The sequence below is a fragment of the Gallus gallus genome, chromosome 3, assembly GCF_016699485.2.
Source record: "Gallus gallus isolate bGalGal1 chromosome 3, bGalGal1.mat.broiler.GRCg7b, whole genome shotgun sequence".
Taxonomy (NCBI): domain Eukaryota; kingdom Metazoa; phylum Chordata; class Aves; order Galliformes; family Phasianidae; genus Gallus; species Gallus gallus.
This window is the reverse complement of record NC_052534.1, coordinates 80,547,422-80,565,171: the sequence shown is the minus strand read 5'-3', so window position 1 is coordinate 80,565,171 and position 17,750 is coordinate 80,547,422. Positions and strand designations below refer to the sequence as shown.

General features: G+C 35.8%; 1 protein-coding gene across 12 annotated transcripts in view; it reads right to left on the bottom strand.

Moving 5' to 3' along the window:
- The window catches only part of COL12A1 (collagen type XII alpha 1 chain), a 105,729-nt gene that overhangs the window by 34,734 nt on the left and 53,245 nt on the right, over positions 1 to 17,750 (bottom strand). For all 12 annotated transcript variants that reach the window (XM_040696832.2, XM_015284739.4, XM_046938509.1 and 9 more), the window contains 19 exons: positions 16,850 to 16,989; positions 16,473 to 16,605; positions 16,346 to 16,372; positions 15,895 to 16,037; positions 12,397 to 12,526; positions 11,326 to 11,465; positions 9,927 to 10,056; positions 9,260 to 9,402; positions 8,470 to 8,599; positions 7,704 to 7,846; positions 5,977 to 6,106; positions 5,660 to 5,779; positions 5,003 to 5,149; positions 4,069 to 4,185; positions 3,492 to 3,638; positions 3,133 to 3,207; positions 2,462 to 2,601; positions 1,117 to 1,240; positions 783 to 926 (listed from right to left, as the gene is read on the bottom strand). In XM_040696832.2, coding sequence (XP_040552766.1) covers positions 783 to 926; positions 1,117 to 1,240; positions 2,462 to 2,601; positions 3,133 to 3,207; positions 3,492 to 3,638; positions 4,069 to 4,185; positions 5,003 to 5,149; positions 5,660 to 5,779; positions 5,977 to 6,106; positions 7,704 to 7,846; positions 8,470 to 8,599; positions 9,260 to 9,402; positions 9,927 to 10,056; positions 11,326 to 11,465; positions 12,397 to 12,526; positions 15,895 to 16,037; positions 16,346 to 16,372; positions 16,473 to 16,605; positions 16,850 to 16,989 — 2,403 coding nt within the window. The remainder of the gene's footprint in view (positions 1 to 782; positions 927 to 1,116; positions 1,241 to 2,461; positions 2,602 to 3,132; positions 3,208 to 3,491; positions 3,639 to 4,068; positions 4,186 to 5,002; positions 5,150 to 5,659; positions 5,780 to 5,976; positions 6,107 to 7,703; positions 7,847 to 8,469; positions 8,600 to 9,259; positions 9,403 to 9,926; positions 10,057 to 11,325; positions 11,466 to 12,396; positions 12,527 to 15,894; positions 16,038 to 16,345; positions 16,373 to 16,472; positions 16,606 to 16,849; positions 16,990 to 17,750) is intronic.

The window sequence follows — 17,750 nt, the reverse complement described above, 5'->3', positions numbered from 1 at the left end:
ACTAAAGCAGATTATCCATAGGGACTGTAGAAATTTTTATGAATAGGTTAGCCAAACATCTTTAGAAATCATCTAGATGGAGCTTATTCTTCCAGATCACAGAGGCAGACAAGATGACCACTTGTGGTTTACGTGCCAGTGATTCCCATACGGAAGCACATCTTCTTATTCAGGAAACTGCATTCCTGGTGGTTCATGCAATGAAATGCAAGACTGTTGGGCAAGCTCAGTAGAGGCTGCTGAGAGCAGGGAAAAAGAGTACATGCTTAGTCACACATCTGCCACACTCAGCAGTCTAAAGCAGGAGTGCAATGTTTCTCAGCTCAAAAGGCAATGAAGAAGCCAGTTCACACCTAGCTGCAGAAAAAGCACTTCCTTTCCCTAAAGCTCCTGTAGTTTGTGTCAAGTAAAACAAAGTTCAAAAAGCCAGGCCCAGCTTAGCAAAAGCACCAGGATGGAGTACTCTCCATGATGATGCCTGGGGTCCTCAGAGCAAGGAGAAAGAAGTAACCAAAAGTCAGCTTTATAAAACAGTATGCATGAGGAATTCCTTGAAAGTCCTGGGAAGCCATACTCTCCCGTAGAGGAGAGGATAAAGAAAAAGTCTGGTCCTGAAAGGCTAAATTCTTTAAATAGTTCTGAGTCATTCTAAACAACCAGAATAAATTTCTGAATCCATACATGGCAGGTAAAGAATTCCAAGACAACTGAAGCACCACTTATAAATTGCATTGGTTAGCATGCTAAGGAAATGAAATAGCGAGGTACTGTGAATCGCTTACCAGAGTGCTGTATGACCGTTGCTGCTTTCCTCACCTCATCCTGTGATCGACCATCTGTGACAACAACAAGTACCTTGGGAACACCTCGTCTCATGCCGCTCTCCCAAGTCAAAACCTTTTCTTTGATAAATGTTAGGGCTTTGCCTGCAAAGTGTACAACAAATGGGTCAGCCATATTATCCATCATCCATTAAGAAATCCCTTACTTTACTTTGACAGAGTGACAGCCACTCAACTAAAACAGAAAAACATAAAAATCTAAGCCTTTGTCCATGAAATATCAGGATCATTAGGCAATTTATCTTACAAAAATAAAATTATTGTTCAGAATTACCTGTCCGTGTGTTTCCTCCTCTGTATTGAACATTTTGAAGAGCTCCCAGGGCTTGAGCCTTGTCATCAAATGTATTCAGTTTAAACTCAGATTTTGCTTCATCGCTGTACTGCACAAATGAAACCTGGAGGGAATGCATCATTGTGTTTAGTCACATATCTCCAGTTCAGACTCAATTGAAATATGTATTTTGGTACATTAGTAAGCATTAAATAATTGAAAAATCTTTCCCACATACATATGATTATGCACACACACACACACACATATTTACATAAACAGATACTGTCATAGCAATGTATACACACACATCTTTATTTCCTTTGAGCATAAAATGTGTTTTGATTTTAAACATGGATAATTAAGAGATTTCTATTACTGTGGAGCCAGTTTTATAATATATTCTCTCTGCTTTTGAGTAGGTATATATTGTCAAGAAAATCTCCTCCATTTATTTTTAAGAAATGCAATAAGAACCTGGTGACAGAATGCCAGTGAACTTTGACATATACAAAACTGCGTGTTCTCTTGCCTTAAGTAGTAGAATATAATCACTGTTTGTTTATTCTTAAATCACTTTTAAATTTAAATATGTATAAATTTTATGTTCTTCTTATTATTCATTATGTATAATTGCAATATTATGGTATCATACTAATTCAGTGCTGAACATCTCTCTGTATGTATACATTAATATTTATTGAAATAAATTGCTCTTTTAAAATTATTATTAATAATGAATTAATTATTAATAAATGTCTCATTCAAAACCAGAGATTGTTGCATCTAATTCAAGAGGCATTTGACTTCCACAATTTGCTGAATGTTAGCAGTTACATGTCTCTGCCTCTTGTATCAGGTCTTCTTCATCTTTAGACTGGAGACTCAGCAATTCACAGGAAAATAGATCATTGCAGTGCTCAACAGTTAATTTGTAAGCTTTGTGGCAAAAGTGTGCTATTAATTGAACCCTAGCAGCAATCTCATCCAGCTTCACATAAATAGAAAAAATAAGTAATGGTTAAAGTAAGAAGGCTGACAGAAATACATGACAACAATAATCAGCAGAGAAATCGTGGAAGTCTATTCCTCTTAGCTATTACTGTTTACACTTTAAGTATTCTTGAACTGAGAAATTAAAACACAGTCCTCACTCAACACTCAGAACAGACTTCTGATAGCCAAAAGTTATTGTAAAACAACTAGATTCCCTTAGTATCTACAGAAAACCTCATACACTTAATATATATTTATGCATATACACACACTGTACAAACAACTTTAGTAATCCAGCTCCAGCCTCAGCTTCCTTCTAAAATGTACTCAATGGAAATGACTAACCTACCTGGATTCCAGCAGGATTAATCAAGTCAAAGGCTCCTACTGTATTAAAAACAAACTTTACTACTTTGTTGAAGTTATCATCACCAATACTCCAGGAAGCATCAGTCAAGAACACTATGTCTGCTTTAGCACCTCTGCATACTGAAAGACCAAGAAAAGGAACACTTGAAATATACCATTCATAGCACAATGAAATAAAGAGCATTGCTTCAAAAATTTGAAAGGCAAGTATTTAGCAAACTTCTACTATAACATCATCAAATGGAAAGTGTTTTATGCTCAACATGAAAACATTTATTAAATATTCTCAAAGAATATTTAATTTCTTTAAGAAATGAAAAGCTCAATAATCAAATGCAAATGCCTTAAATGACATTTTTTTCTGAACAGCTTTTATAAAAACTCCGAGGGCTACACTAGCAGATTTGCTATAGAGCTACAGAATATCTTGATTTTTTCCCCAAATATATGTATTCACCTTTCCATTCTAATCCAGGAAATTTCAGAGTCCAGTAAAGCAAACAGAGGCAACTAAGAAATTGATCAAAAACCCCAGACCCTAAATTACTGTGCTAGCTTTAAATCTATTTAAACTTATGAAAAATAGAATTAAACCCTAAGGCAGTACAGCAACAACGTAAAAATACTACATAGATCTACAAATCAACATACCATCCCGAGCTGGAGGGATTGTGGGAGGTGGAGGAGGCGTAGGCGGTGGAGTTGGTGCCTCTGTAGGTTTGAGGACTGAAATAAAATAAAAAAAAAATTGGCTCAATATAAATTATTTCATTCAAGGAAAGCTCTAGATTATGTATTATATTACCATAGAAAGATCCATATCTTTTCTCACTAAATTTTCTAATGTTACAAAACTTCCCCTCAAAGTCCAGTTGACATTACACTGACAGAAAGAGGAAAAAACACTTAAAAGAAGTACTGAAAGACATTTAGAAACAAGACAAGCTCTATCATTGAAACAAGACAAGTTCTGTATTCAAAATTTAAGGTTCACAGTATCTATCACCTACCCGTATGTTCCCTCACAGAGACTGGAGGACCCTCAAGGTTAGGGGTCTGAACAAAGACAGTTGCATTGTATTCTGTGTCTGGTGAGAGGCCAGTAAAACAATGGCTTGTTTCTGATCCACGTACTGTAATTTCCTGTCCTCTGGATCCTGTAAAAAACAAAGACCAATTGAATGAAAATTAGAACCTGCTATTCCCCTTTTAATGTGTGTACAAGCGCAGAAATTAGAGACTTTTTGAGAGGAAGTTAGGGCAGGCTGGATAGCAGTCTTATTCTTGTCACATAAAAACCTTCTAGACTAAGATTTAGCTCTGATTATGATCCCTGGACCATTCAGGAAAGCAGCAAAATTCCAATCTGCATGTAAAACTCCAGCAAATCTCCACTAATGAAACTTAACTTGACAATAAGCATTAGTTCATCTTGCAGCTTTTTCACCACCACAGCGTATGTTCAGACCTTCAAAGTTCAATCAAATGCAGCATGACTGGTAGTGGAGGCTTTCCTCCATCCCAAATATGTGGTCCTGCCACCAAAATAAGACAGCTATGTTTTAGAAAATGCAAAAATTCACTTACCATCAGCTGGGTTCAGCTTTAGTCTGTAGGAAGTTGCTGACCGGTGAGGTGACCATCGGATACAGAAAGTATCCCAGCCAATTTTGTAAGTTGTTAGGTCGGTGACGTTCAAGTATACTGTGAGCAGAGAAAGACAAAAATTGCTCTTTGGAAAGCAGTACACCACAGACATTAAAACAGCTATATCACACTTAAATATTTATTAGCTCCAGAACCGTTTTTTTGTTTGTTTGTTTGAAGATTTACAGAAGGAAAGAGCAGTTCCAGTCCAATTTCTTCATATTCTCACACGCCTATAGATACTGGCCTAGTAATTTACAAAGACCCAAAGTCTGATAACCTTCTTATCTTGGGAAACGGCCCATTTTATCATTTTTTCACCCATGTAAGTGGAGTTCTTTGCACAATAAAAAATTTCAACATATCCGAATCTGACTCATATATGGCAGTATGAAAAGAATGAACTTAGTCACCAAACTCAGGATAATTGATTCATGCTAACTGAAGAAACTTTAAGAAGCTTTTTAACTGAGAGCACTGACAAAATTATCTCCTTTTGAAAAAGAGAAGTTTCAGTTCTTGGACTTTCCTTTGAAATGAAGACAGAGTAGCAAGAAGTAGAAACCTGCTTAGCATGGTTAAGTTCTGTATTATCCTGGATATAATTACAGACTGAACCCAACTACAGCCATTAAAATTTGAGGAAGCAGACTAGAAAATTGTACATTTTCAAATCATTACTTAAAATTATATTTCCATTACTGTTCTGAAGCATAGTGTTTCTAGAAACTACATCATGGCTAACTGCCAAGTATTCTCTATGAGAGGATATTCAAATCTTCTAACAACTAGCCAAGAAATACTGTCTTAATCAACATTATCTCATATCAGTATACGTATCTAGCATGACTACAATAAAATTCTTTTCACTTACATGTAGTGCCTTGATCTGTCAAAGGTATGCTCATTCCGGAGTCGTACTGGGCATAAACATTCACATCATAAGTAGTACTGGGAGACAGATTATGCAAGGTGTAGGATGTCACTTCCCCCACAAAAACCTCCATGGGCTCATTTGAACCTTGAATTGAAAGGAAGCATAAAGAAAATGCAGAAAGATTCATGATAAGGGAGCTACAAAATTATCTGGCTTTTACATGTCATTAAGCATTAATCTCATTTTCTTCAACAAAACATGAATTTACAAAACATGAATCTTAGAACCTAATTACCTCTCCAATACTCATCTCATGTATACCAGTTCACATTCTCAAAAGTACAAGTGGTACAAAAGAGAGAAAAGCCAAGTCTGTTTTTTCAAGTTACCTCATCTACTCACTGGTTAGATTCTGTAGTAAACATCAACACAGTTCAGTCTCTTTAAGTGACTGTATGAAACACTGTATTTGGTAGTGCTTCTTATAAAATACTGATAGCAAGACCTAAGCTTCCATCAAAATGAGTTAATAAAGGAAAAGAAATAAATCTTTAAACACAAACACTTCATAATATGTATGATTTCTATTCCGATCTCCCATTATCTACTCCCTATTTTGAAAGTGCTCTACTCAGAATGAATAAGTTTTCTTACCCACAGGCTTGTATACAATTTTATAGCCAAGAACAGGGGATGGTGAAGGATCCCAAGAAACTCTGAATCGTGTATACCATTCATCAGTTATATATATATTCTGAGGAGGAAGCAGGCCAACTGAAAACAAAGAAACCATTCAAATTTAATAGTCTAGTGACTGGTTTTGAACCTCTAGAAACTTATATTGTAACTCTGTAAGGAAATAAACATGTAAGAGGAACTATAAACATGACACCTTAACAATGTGTTCAAGAGTGCTCAAGAAATTTATAACTTACATTTTTAAAACAATATTTTATATTAAAACGAATTACCAGTTCTTCCATTTCCAGTCAACTGTCCACCATCTCCGTCTTCATACACAGCCACAACAGTTATTTTATACGGCGTATCTGATTGCAGTGGTTGTAGTATGACATTATTTCTTATGCCAGGAACTGTTGTCTACAACATATAAAAGAAACATGCGAACAAACTCACTATTATCACTGATCAATTATGACAGTAACTAAAACTAAAAATTTATCTATTATGTTCACTGCAGATAAAGTTGTTCAGGATATTTTAAGAGTTAAAACCTATGAACAATTACTAGTACTTTTTATTTTAAACTATAAAGATTGTGACCAACATAAAAATATAAATCAAATTGATCCTTCAGTTCCTACCCTTACAAGGAACATAGCTTAGTTATGTGACTCCATAGGTCAGGTTGATGGTTAAACTGATGATCTTGAACTTCTTTTCCAACCTAAAGGATTCTATGACTCTATAATTAGACTGAGATGCTGCATTTCCTCTCCCAGATTTCAGCACTGTTCCCTTACAGAAAGGAAAAGTCAGATGGTGTGTTTAGAGATGCAAAAAGAGAAGAAAATGCTCCTAAGACAAGGAGGTAAAACAAATCCAGTCATACTACTCATTAGTTTCAGTTCTAACTCTTCATTATCCTCATGGATACCATTTTCTTAGGAGGAACAGCTAGCCTGAGAAAGAAGCACTGAATATTCAGCAATGTAAAAACTTGATCATGCAACCCCCTATCTCTTCAACTTCCTGGTGCAGATGTGAACTTCTGCTTCATTCTAATAAAAAGGTAGGCATAAGCCAAAAAGTAACTACTCCATAAAATGGCCATAAAGCACTGGAACTACAGAAATTGACTTGAGATATCTCAATAGCATATCCCAATCAACATCTTCCATTATTACTTGAAAGAGAATTCAGTTGTTCAAGACTTACTGTTTTTACAAAATGACCAATATTTTTTGCAGAGAAGATGTATATCCAAAGTTAGCTGTGTTCTGAATATCAAATCCAATTGAGCATTTTCTACCAGTGATTTTCAACATGCTTTGTATAACATATAAACAGCTAGAGCATTTGGATAGATTTTAGACAGCTCTCTCCATATTACATTTTAGCTGGTGGCAGCCAGGAGGAATTCCATCATTGACCTCTATAGGATCTGGGTTTGCCTTTGTTATTAACACTCAGAGAATTTTATACATACAAGATTAACCCATGCAATCATTAAGCTGCAGGAAATTAAACACAAACCCAATTCATGTCAAACCTTACCAAAGCAAGTTAGATGCTGAATGAAAGTTACCACTGCATTCTTATTAAACCTTGCCAATGCTTTTTCAATTTATAAAATGCAGACTTATGTTTATTCTGTACCTTAGCACACTGACTTCATAATGAATAGAGTATGAAATAACAGATGGCCATTTATTGTAGAACACTACTTGAACTCAGTATCAGGAAGCAGGCTTTGCTCAGAATCCTCTGATTAATGATGTGACTCACATCTTCAACATTTTTTATACAAAAGTTGGTTCATTAAACTGTATATTTTTCATCAATTTTGTGAAAAGGAAAAAAAATTGTACAAACAATGGCTTTTCAGCATTACCAATAATGACCAAAGAACCCACAAAATGTCCAAAATGCACTACAAATAAAGCAGGTGGTTTTTTGTAGACTAAACAATCAACTGAGAACATCTTGGTGCTTATAAAAGAATTACAGCACTTACATATTCATCAATAGGATCTCCCACAGTGGGTGAATAGATGATTCTGTACTGCTGGACTGGCCCATCAGCATGGTCCCATTGTACAGAAAGGCTGTTTGTTGTCTCATCGAACACTCTCAGATTCCTTGGCCCACTGCGAGGCACTAAAGAAAGAAAATACAGAAAGTATAATGATGGCCTGTCACATCAACACGTCTCAGATGAACATGAGGATTTAAAGGAGAAAGCAGCAAAAGAGTAGTGGCATATGAATGTCTTTTTGTTTCATTTCTGGAATTAATTTGAAACAAGCCGCACACAAGCAAGTTAAGATGTCACACAGAGGTTTTGGTGTTTAAGCTCCTTCAGCAAAACAAATTAACATTTAGAAGGTTGATGTGTACAATTTTTGAGTAAAACACAGAAGTCAAAGCACATTTTTTCCTATCCATCTTAATGTGTTACTTTTTTCAGGAAGATAAATTAATATTTATTAGTAATAACATTTTTAGAGAACAGAAGTTTTAAATTCTTAAACATATATATTCAAATTAGTCTTATTTCCCAAGTGAAAATGAATTTAGTGATTATGCATGCATCCCAGCTTACATGCAGTATACCAGAAAGCCCCATTCCATGGAGGCCTACAATTGCTTCAGCCATAATTCAGATCCATTTATCTCTGAGTTACACTGAATGGTTTACACAATTTGTGTTTGTAACCAATTTTAGTAAATTCCTCACACATTAATCTTGACATAGATCTCACAAAAGTGCTGCCTCTTACATGTTCTTCCCTGCGCTTGGCTTGGATTTCCTTCTCCATCTGCATACAGAGCTATAACATTTATTGAGTAAGCAGTGTCAGGAGTTAAGCGTTCCAGCATCACATCACGAGTGTTGGCTGGTACCACAATCTGAAACAGAAACAGAAAGCGCCTACATAAAAAATGTTCAATTTATATCATGTCCCTTAAAATGAACAATTCAAACAAAACATAGAAAAATTAGGGACTGCATATTTTTCAAGAAGAAGAATAGAAGTTTAAAATACCATATAATACTGATAAAAAATCAAGAGCAGGTACTACAGGAAAAGAAAAAAAAAAAAAGATAAATACATAAGGAACACTCATTCTGCAAGTGGGAGGGGAGGTTGATAGGTACTAATTGACACTCATGTTAAGTAATATGCTATTACACTATACAGATACAGAGTAGAAAAATTGAGCTTCCACTTTCATTATTAAACATTTTCTAATAAATATTTGTTGTTTCTTTCTGACTTTACCAAATACAGGTTATATCTTAACTCATAATTACCTGCAGTAAAATAAAAGATACTAAATTCCCAGTTTTGAGTGGGAGAATCTTATCTCTCATTTATTTCATTTCACCAAAGCAAGCTTTCATTTACAATATAGTAAATTCTGTAGGCAGACACATTTCAGGAGGGACCCTCCTAAGCAGGGAGTTGTTCTAAATTCAATAGCTTATTGTTGTTTTTCTACACTCATTGAAGGACGCAATATCTTCTGCACACTTTTAAAGAACAGTATAAAAAGTAAATTACTTACAGATTCTGATGGTCTTGGGCCAGATAGTGGAGAGTAATTAACTCTGTATTGCTGTACCGGACCTGGAGCAGGCTCCCATCGAACATTCATGCTGTTTGGTGTGGGATTGTAAACTTGAATGTTTCTTGGTGTTCCTCTCTCCACTAGATCAAAGATAATTAAAATTAAGTTTTGTAAGCCTTCTTACGCACATTGTAGTTCTACTTGAATTTTCAACCATGATCAAAATAAGCTGAGAAGTATATCAACTCAAGATACAGACATTTTGTTTTACCCTAACATCTGCAAATCTAAGAATCTTAGTTATTAGTCTCTACAGGCATCTCTGCCAGGAAGCAGGGCAGCTACTGGCACTAGAATTAAAATGTTCCTGTTGTATGTAAGTAAACAACAGGTTAGCTTCACAACATAAGAGCTGAGGTTGCAAGAGAGAAGTGAACTGAAAGCCTCCATTCAAATAAGCAAAGAAAACAAATCAGCTACAGAACTAAAACCATAAACTACGTGTGCAAACAGAATTTTACCTTAGGAAAATTAAACTTCTATAATTTATATAACTTAATTAGAACTACTCAATTTCTAATGATTTGAGCCACTCACACACACACACACACACACACACACACACAAAATCCAACATTTTATTTAAAAGGACTATTTTACTTACAAGTTCTTCCAGTATCAGTTGTACGTCCACCATCCCCTTCTGGGAAAACTGGAACCACAGTTACAGTGTAAGGTGTGTTGGGTTCAAGAGATCTGAGGATAACATAGTTTGTGTTTCCTGGTACTGTGGTCTACAGATTTAAAAAGAAAGGTGGAGGTATAACATTTACATGAAAATGGAAAAAGTTCAGCTTTTTGTATCTCCCTTACTGTTAATACTTATTTTAGATTATTCTATACATGATTACTACCTCACAAGGGAATATAAATTGCAAATCACTCTGGCAGGTCAATTAACATCAAATTAGTTCTAATTTAGTACAAGAGATGTTAAAATATGAATTTTGTTTATTATATCACTGAATATAGCAGTAACTTCACAAATCCAGCATGGCAGATTGCTATTTGTCCTCTTTTAAAAAAAAAACATTGTTCACCTTATCTTGTTTCTAAACTAGATGTGATAAAATCTTTATGAAGTAAATTAATGTTGAAACTTGAAATAATAAATTTCATGGTATCTAGAAGAATTGGCCTTCAAGAATATTCTGTCTTGGACAATGGTTATCAAGTCTTGTGCACAATTTCTTACAGCTGACTTTCACTTCTGATCTTATTTTACTATTGTCAGGAACAAGATCTACAGCAATCTTTTTAATGACTACTATTAGCAGCTCAGCCATTAAGTCACTTTTGAAATCAAAAAGATAAACATCACATAACACTACAACAACCTAACGAGCGACAAAAAGTAATGAGCAACTCAGTAAGTAAAACTCTAATAGCATTTAGAGAATACATTTTTATCAGTAGCTTTCTAGACACTCGTGACACAGTGGTAATTCATATACTCCTTATTTAACGGGCACATCAAATTGCACAGACGTGGGGAGAATGATATTTTCCCAGTCTGCAACATGGGATCAAACTCCATTTCAAAGATTGTTTTAGCTCACAAGGAATCAAGTAATTTCAGAAGATTAGAATGAGATGCCCATGTGCATTTTTCTGCTTTCACAAATATTGTCCCAGATGTCTGCCTACTGCTACAGCATTAAAAATGGGTAAAAAAAGGTCTGTTGACTTTACAGCTTTTTGTAAATCTTTAAACTAGCTTTATGGTCATACACACTGCCCTAAGAATAAACAAACAAAAAATTGTGTAGTAGTAAATCTGTGTGCTAAGAACTTATCACTGAAGGTCAACTACATAAAATCCAGCATCGGTATTACAGATCAGAATAAATGCCTTTCATGGAGATGTTCTGCATTTGCTCCAGGGTAGCTACAAACAGAAAAGCCAGTGCGTAGGCAAACAACACCAACTTAATTCTATAGCATTTCCCTCACTAGCATCATAGATTGCTGTTTACTTGAGACAGTTAGCAAGAAGGATTTACCATTTCTTCTGCACCTCCAGCTGTAGGTCTATAAAACACTTTGTACTGGCGAGGATTTCCTTCTGCATGATCCCAACGCACATTCAGAGTACTGGTGGTCGGGTCATAAACTAGCATGTTCTTCACAGTAGTGAGAGGTTCTGAAACAGGACAATAAACTGTCAGAGATGTGGGGCCACATACTCTTACCCTATGCTATCAGATCATGTCCATGCAATGTTTCATTAGGAAATTAAAAAAACAGCAGGTTTAATAGTTCATGTCAAGCATTGTCTTCATTAGTCATAATACATGAGACTGAAAAAAAAAAATAATAAAAAAAATTGACCATAGAATCATTGAATGGCTTGGGTTGGAAGGAACCTCAAGGATCATCAAGTTCCAACCCTCCTGCCGCAGGCAGGGCTGCCAACCACAAGATCAAATACCAGATCAGATTGCCTAGAGCTGCATCCAGCCAGGCCTTAAACACTTCCAGGGATGAGGCATCTACAACCTCTCTCTAAATCTCCCTTCCTTTAGTTTAAAACCATCCCCCCTTGTCCTATCACTATCTATCAGTGTAGAAAGTTGACTTCCCTCAATATAAACTCCCTTTAAGTACTGCACGGCTGCAATGAGGTCGCCCCACAGCCTTCTCCTTTCCAGGCTAACCATTTAAAGAAAAATATAGTAAGAAAAGTTTATTTCTGGATATTATTTTAGGAATATACGGTAAGTTCATTAGGATAGTTTTTCTCATTTTTCTCCAGACATGTTGCTATGTTTGACCTTCCACAACTTGTTCAAAAATAAACTAGGTAAAAATTAATTCTTAACTTCATTAATAAATATACAGTTGCTTATCCAATTAAGTAATTTAAAAAATAGTGATATGTTTTTTACACCTAAAGTGCTGGTAGAAGATCACTCTGTGCTTTCTATAGTAGGACAAAAACAGTATCATAGAAATTCACCAAAGGACATATAACAAATAAACATGATAAGTTTCACCACAGAGACATTTTCTCTGCTGATTTGAAAAGCAGTACATCAAATTTGTTTCATATCAAACAAGATCACATTACTTACTGGTTCTGCCTCGTCCTGTCATTCGACCTCCTTCACCATCCGCATACATCGATGATACAGTAATAGCATATGGTGTATCAGGCTGCAGCTTCTGTATTACTACACTGTTCTGTCGCCCACCAACCATGGTCTGAAGTACAACGAAAGAAAAGATTAAAATGCTTTTTATGCATCCTTTTTTATGCTTACCATTATAGCTAAGAAAGCAATTTGAGGCTGAGTGGAAAACACTGTGGTATATCATACAGTCCAAATCCCTTGTGACTAAAGCTGACAATAAGCATTGAAAAACATTTCAAACATTTTCATATTTATCTTAGCAAACAGAAAGAGAGTCTGGTGACAGAAAGGCAGTATTCTTTAATGTCTCCAAACTTGCATGTCACCACAATTACATGTTAACTGCCAGTTCTGTGCCAGAACAGAGTTGTTTCTCTACACTGCCTCTGACTACATTAACAAGAAATAAGCAGGAGTCCTTTATTCATTTTGATGGATTCTGAATCGGTCTATACCTGCTTCACTCTGTGGAATGCAAGCATGGAATAAATCACAATACTGTGCAGACCTCTAATATAAAATTTTATCAGCACCTTCTCTCCTTGATTTTATGTGTTTTATAACATAATGCTTCAGTTTCTAAACATCTAAAATCTAAATTAATCTAAAATCAATTCATGACCTTCATTTCAATTGTTTTTAAATGTAGAATAATAGAATGGTTTGAGTTGGAAAGGACCTTAAGGATTATCTTTAAGTTCCAGCCCCTGGCCATGGGCAAAGACACCTTCTACTAAACCAGGCTGACCAAAGCCTCATGCAGCCTGGCCTTGAACAACTCTAGGAAGGGGGCACTCACAGCTTCTCTGGGCAATCTGTTCCAATGCCTCACCATCCTCATAGTGAAGAATATCTTTCTAATGTCTAATCTAAACCTAACCTTTTTTTTTAATTTAAAACCATTACCACTTGTCCAGTCACTACACTCCCTGATAAAGAATCCTTCCCCATCTTTCCTATAGGCATCCTTTAAATATCAGAAAGCCACTATTAAGGCCTTCCTGGAGACTTCTCAAGGCTAAACTACCCTAACTTTCTTAGCCTTTCTTCACAGTAGGGGTGCTCCAAGTCTCTTAGGGGGAGATATATAACCCTGTTCCAACAATTTCCTCCAAGGAAGATTTTCAGCACATTAAGAATAATATTCAGATATTTGGCTTTTGAGAATATTGAGGGTTTTTTTTTGTTTAAAATGTTTGAAAACTGCACCTGCTCTGGAGCATCCTTTTTAAGACAATCTACCTATTTTCAAAGCCTATTCAGCTAATTGGAGTTTATCATAAAACTTTTTATCTTTCAATGATGAACCAATAATGAGTAGGCATTCATTCATCTTCATATTTCATATATTTGAATTACAAAGAAACTTTTTTCATTTCTTTGCCCAAAACTCATTTCAAACCATAAATGCTTTCAGCCTCCTACTGTGGCTGACTTCATATTTTTGCATCTATTTGCCTTTCAAAATTTGGCCCCAAGCGATCATGATGGCCTCTGCAGTTTGGTACATAGTTTTTGTAGAGTTGTATTCAAATCACCTGTGGTCTCCCCTGATGCCAAGGACATCAGACGGCAGACTAGTCTTAAAAAAAAACAAAAACAAAAACAAAACAAAACAAAAAACAATAAAGGACTTCTAGAAATTCAATTTTGAATATTTCAGTGGGGACAGTGCTATAGTAACAGCAGTTCAATCAAATATCACAATGACCAAAAAAAGCAGGCAAGTAATTACTATCATATGACTGACAATTACTTGCAGACAGGCACTAACATGCTGTGAAGAGAGCAAGAGTGCTCTGTGTTCATTCCTCAGAAAGAGGTATTTTCTCCAGCTGCCACTGCTGGACTCTACCCAGTTGAGAATAATTAAGTCATTAAAATTCTTTGTCACTGCTTAAATTTCCACAGAATGCCCTTTTTTTCCCACTTTAGTAGCAGCAAGTATAGATATTGATTGACCGTGCTGCCATTTCTTATTCTTTTAATGATTTCTTACTAAACTTGCATTCAAATCCTCATTTCATTTAATTGTTTAATTACTTCAACTGAAACACATATTTTTCAGACGAGGGTAGAAATGGGTACATGGGCATGTAAGTAGCCTACTGATTTAAAACGTTCCTAGATATGCTTCTGAATATGGTGATCTCCAATTTCAGGAACAAGCAAAATGCATGTGGTTTTCATCTGAGATTCTGAGTCATGTGGCAGTAACCACAACAGTCTCCCAGTGCAGAATAGGGCATCTTTAAGTAGCACTTGATTCTGATAAACAAGTTGAATGAATTAACATTCCCAGGCTGTTTTTCTTGGACCACAGGTAATCAGCACAGTTCTTGTTGATGATGCAGGATAAGTTGGCTGATCATATGGTACTGGCTTTCCCTTTCATTACAGCTGCTTGATTATATTAAAAGACAGTAAAATACTTTAAACTCTTCTTTAGCATGTTTCCCATGGATTCATTTTTGCAGTTACAATTTCTCAGAGGTTATTCTGTCCCCAGCATAGTGAGAATACCACACAATTATCTGATTTTCAATAGTACACGAAAGGCAAGACTATGGAAGTAGTCATGGTAGTTTATATTGTTCATTGAGATAACTATGTATCCATGACTTTATGTGCTGATTGATTTTTTGAATAGTGCCTCCTATTTTATTATGCTGGCCCATTATGTCAGAAGCAGATATTGCTAGCACAGCAGTAGAGGCTGAACCTTCCCACCAATATTCTGTTACATGCTGTTGCCACATGACATAAGGCAGCAGAGGGACAGTCTGACAAAACAGGGTGTGACATGGAAGTGCATATGAAGCAAAGTTGTGTCACCGAATTCCTGCACATGGAATAAATGGCACCCACTGACATTCACCAACACTTGTTGAATGTTAATGGAGACCAACAGTGGATGTGAGGCAGTGGGTGGTGTGTTTCAGCAGTGGCAACAACCGTGGGTCAGCTCTGCTTGTGCAAATTTTTGCAAGCACAGCACGCAGGCTCTTGTTCAGCACTGGCGAAAATGCATAGCTATTGGTGATGACTGTTGAAAAATAGTCTTTTGTAGATGAGAATTTTCTCTATCAAAGAGTGCTGTTCCTATCTGTTGTAATTTCCACAGAAATAAATAGGAGGCAATAATTTTGGATTAACCTACATAGTTAAAGCTGTAGATTATACGCTTTTTCACATAATAAATGAATAAATAAAATGAGCTATAGCCAAAACTGTTGCGATTTCTGCACTCTAAAGAATATTCTATCTTGGATTTGAAAGCAGAGAAAGAAAAATGTGAGACTATATACTTAATTACTATAATTATGTTTTCACCAAAAATGTGATTAATACAGAGCAGTGCTTTGTAAATAAATTATTCTAAGTGATCAATTTGCAGAACTACCCTTAAGATAACTATAGGACTTCAAAATTAATTACCGATTGTTCTGGGCCATCTCCATTGATAGGCTGGTAAATGATCTTGTATCTCTGCACTCGACCACTGGCAGGATCCCACTTTACAGTCAAACTGTGTGAAGTTGCATTGTACACTTGAAGGTTTCGTGGACCACTCTTTGGAGCTGAGAAAGGTAGCACAGTAAAGAATCCATATATAATTCAAGCAAAATGCAAGGACAAACACTTCATACTTCTAAGTTCTGCATGACTGCCAGACCAAGAGCAGAACATATTAAGACCATGACAACATAAATCACATTGTTTGTAAAATAATAAACATGTGGTATTCTAGTGTTTAGTAGTCTTCCAAATACACAGTGCTGTTCATTAAATTATCTCAGCTTTTTAATGTCAACATTATTCTCAGTTTAGGAAAAGGTAGCTATGAGTTTTCTTTAATAATACCATACCTGGAAATTCAGACTCTTACCTGGTGTTGTAATAGGTACCAAGGGTACTAGAAAAAAATAGAAAGAGTGTTCAATATTCTTGTATATGTATGCTTTCTGATTTAATAACTATGAATAACAACATGTAAAAACCCTTTAATTACTTACATGTTCGTTCACTGCCAATCAAGTCATCACTTTCTGATTCATCAGGATAAATGGCAGTAACCGAGACTTCATACAATGTATCTGGGTTCAGATTTTCAAAGAGCAGACTGTTGACATCTCCATTTACAATACTCTTGTGGGGGAATAAAAAAAATACAAGAAATAAAAAAGAGAAAAAAGACAAAGAGAGGAATCTGAGTGACTTTTTACACAGTAACATTACTATAGATGGCTGTGAATGCGTTTTCTATATTGAATTGCAATTAGGCACAACAGGAGGGCTTGCAAGATATAGGCCATTTATTATTTACATTTCTGATTCTTAAAATATGCCCTCTAAGAGACTGCCCCCAAAATCTTACTGTGATTACTCTTACCTCTGCTTTTTCGGATCTACCATATGGTCCCCAGGTTATTCTATAGAGAGAAACATCTGGAGCTCCATGATCCCAAGTTCCTCTAAAACTATTCTTGGTTATCTCTGTGATTCTCAGATTGACTGGTGATGGCACAGGCTCTGTTGCAAGAAAAGGAAAACGTAACAAAAAAATAAGGTTAAATCAAGGAATTACACAAAGAATTTGGAAAATTATGCACAAGATTCAGATCTTACTTACCAGGATCACAACAAAATGCTTTGGCGTAACCCAGCCCACCTACACTAAATAAACTACCCTTCATAATTTCACTACACTAGGTCATCACCTGATAAAACAAACAGTTCTACTGACCTCAGAACAACTCGCACGCCTACTCACAACAGTTGAAGTTCCAACTCTTATGCTTTGTAGTTAGAATGAGTAATTATGAACTCCCACATACAGAAGAGAAGCTCCTGCATGAGTCTCTCCCAGATCTTAAAATTCCTTATTTAAGCCAAACAAGTAATGACTGAATTACAAAATTGCATTAGACAGAATTCACAGAGGTTAACAGTGGGTCAAGGAGGCAAAAAGTTACAGCTACTGGAAAGAAGTCAGTAAAAAAGTAAAACCGGAGAATCAAAGTAAAAACAACTTTTGGCTGATTTTTCCTCTTTTTCCTTATGCGTTCAGATAAAACAGCAACTATAGACTACAGGCTCACACAGAAACTAACAAACAAAATTTTAAACACACCAAGCGTCAAAAAAAAAAGGGGTGGGAAAAGGAGGACAAAAAAGGTGACAGAGAATTTTTTTTTCACATCGGAGTGATGGTGTGTGATAACAATGCTCATTTCTACATATTCCTAAAACACAAGACTACATCAAGGTGAAAGCTTCCCTGATATCAGCTT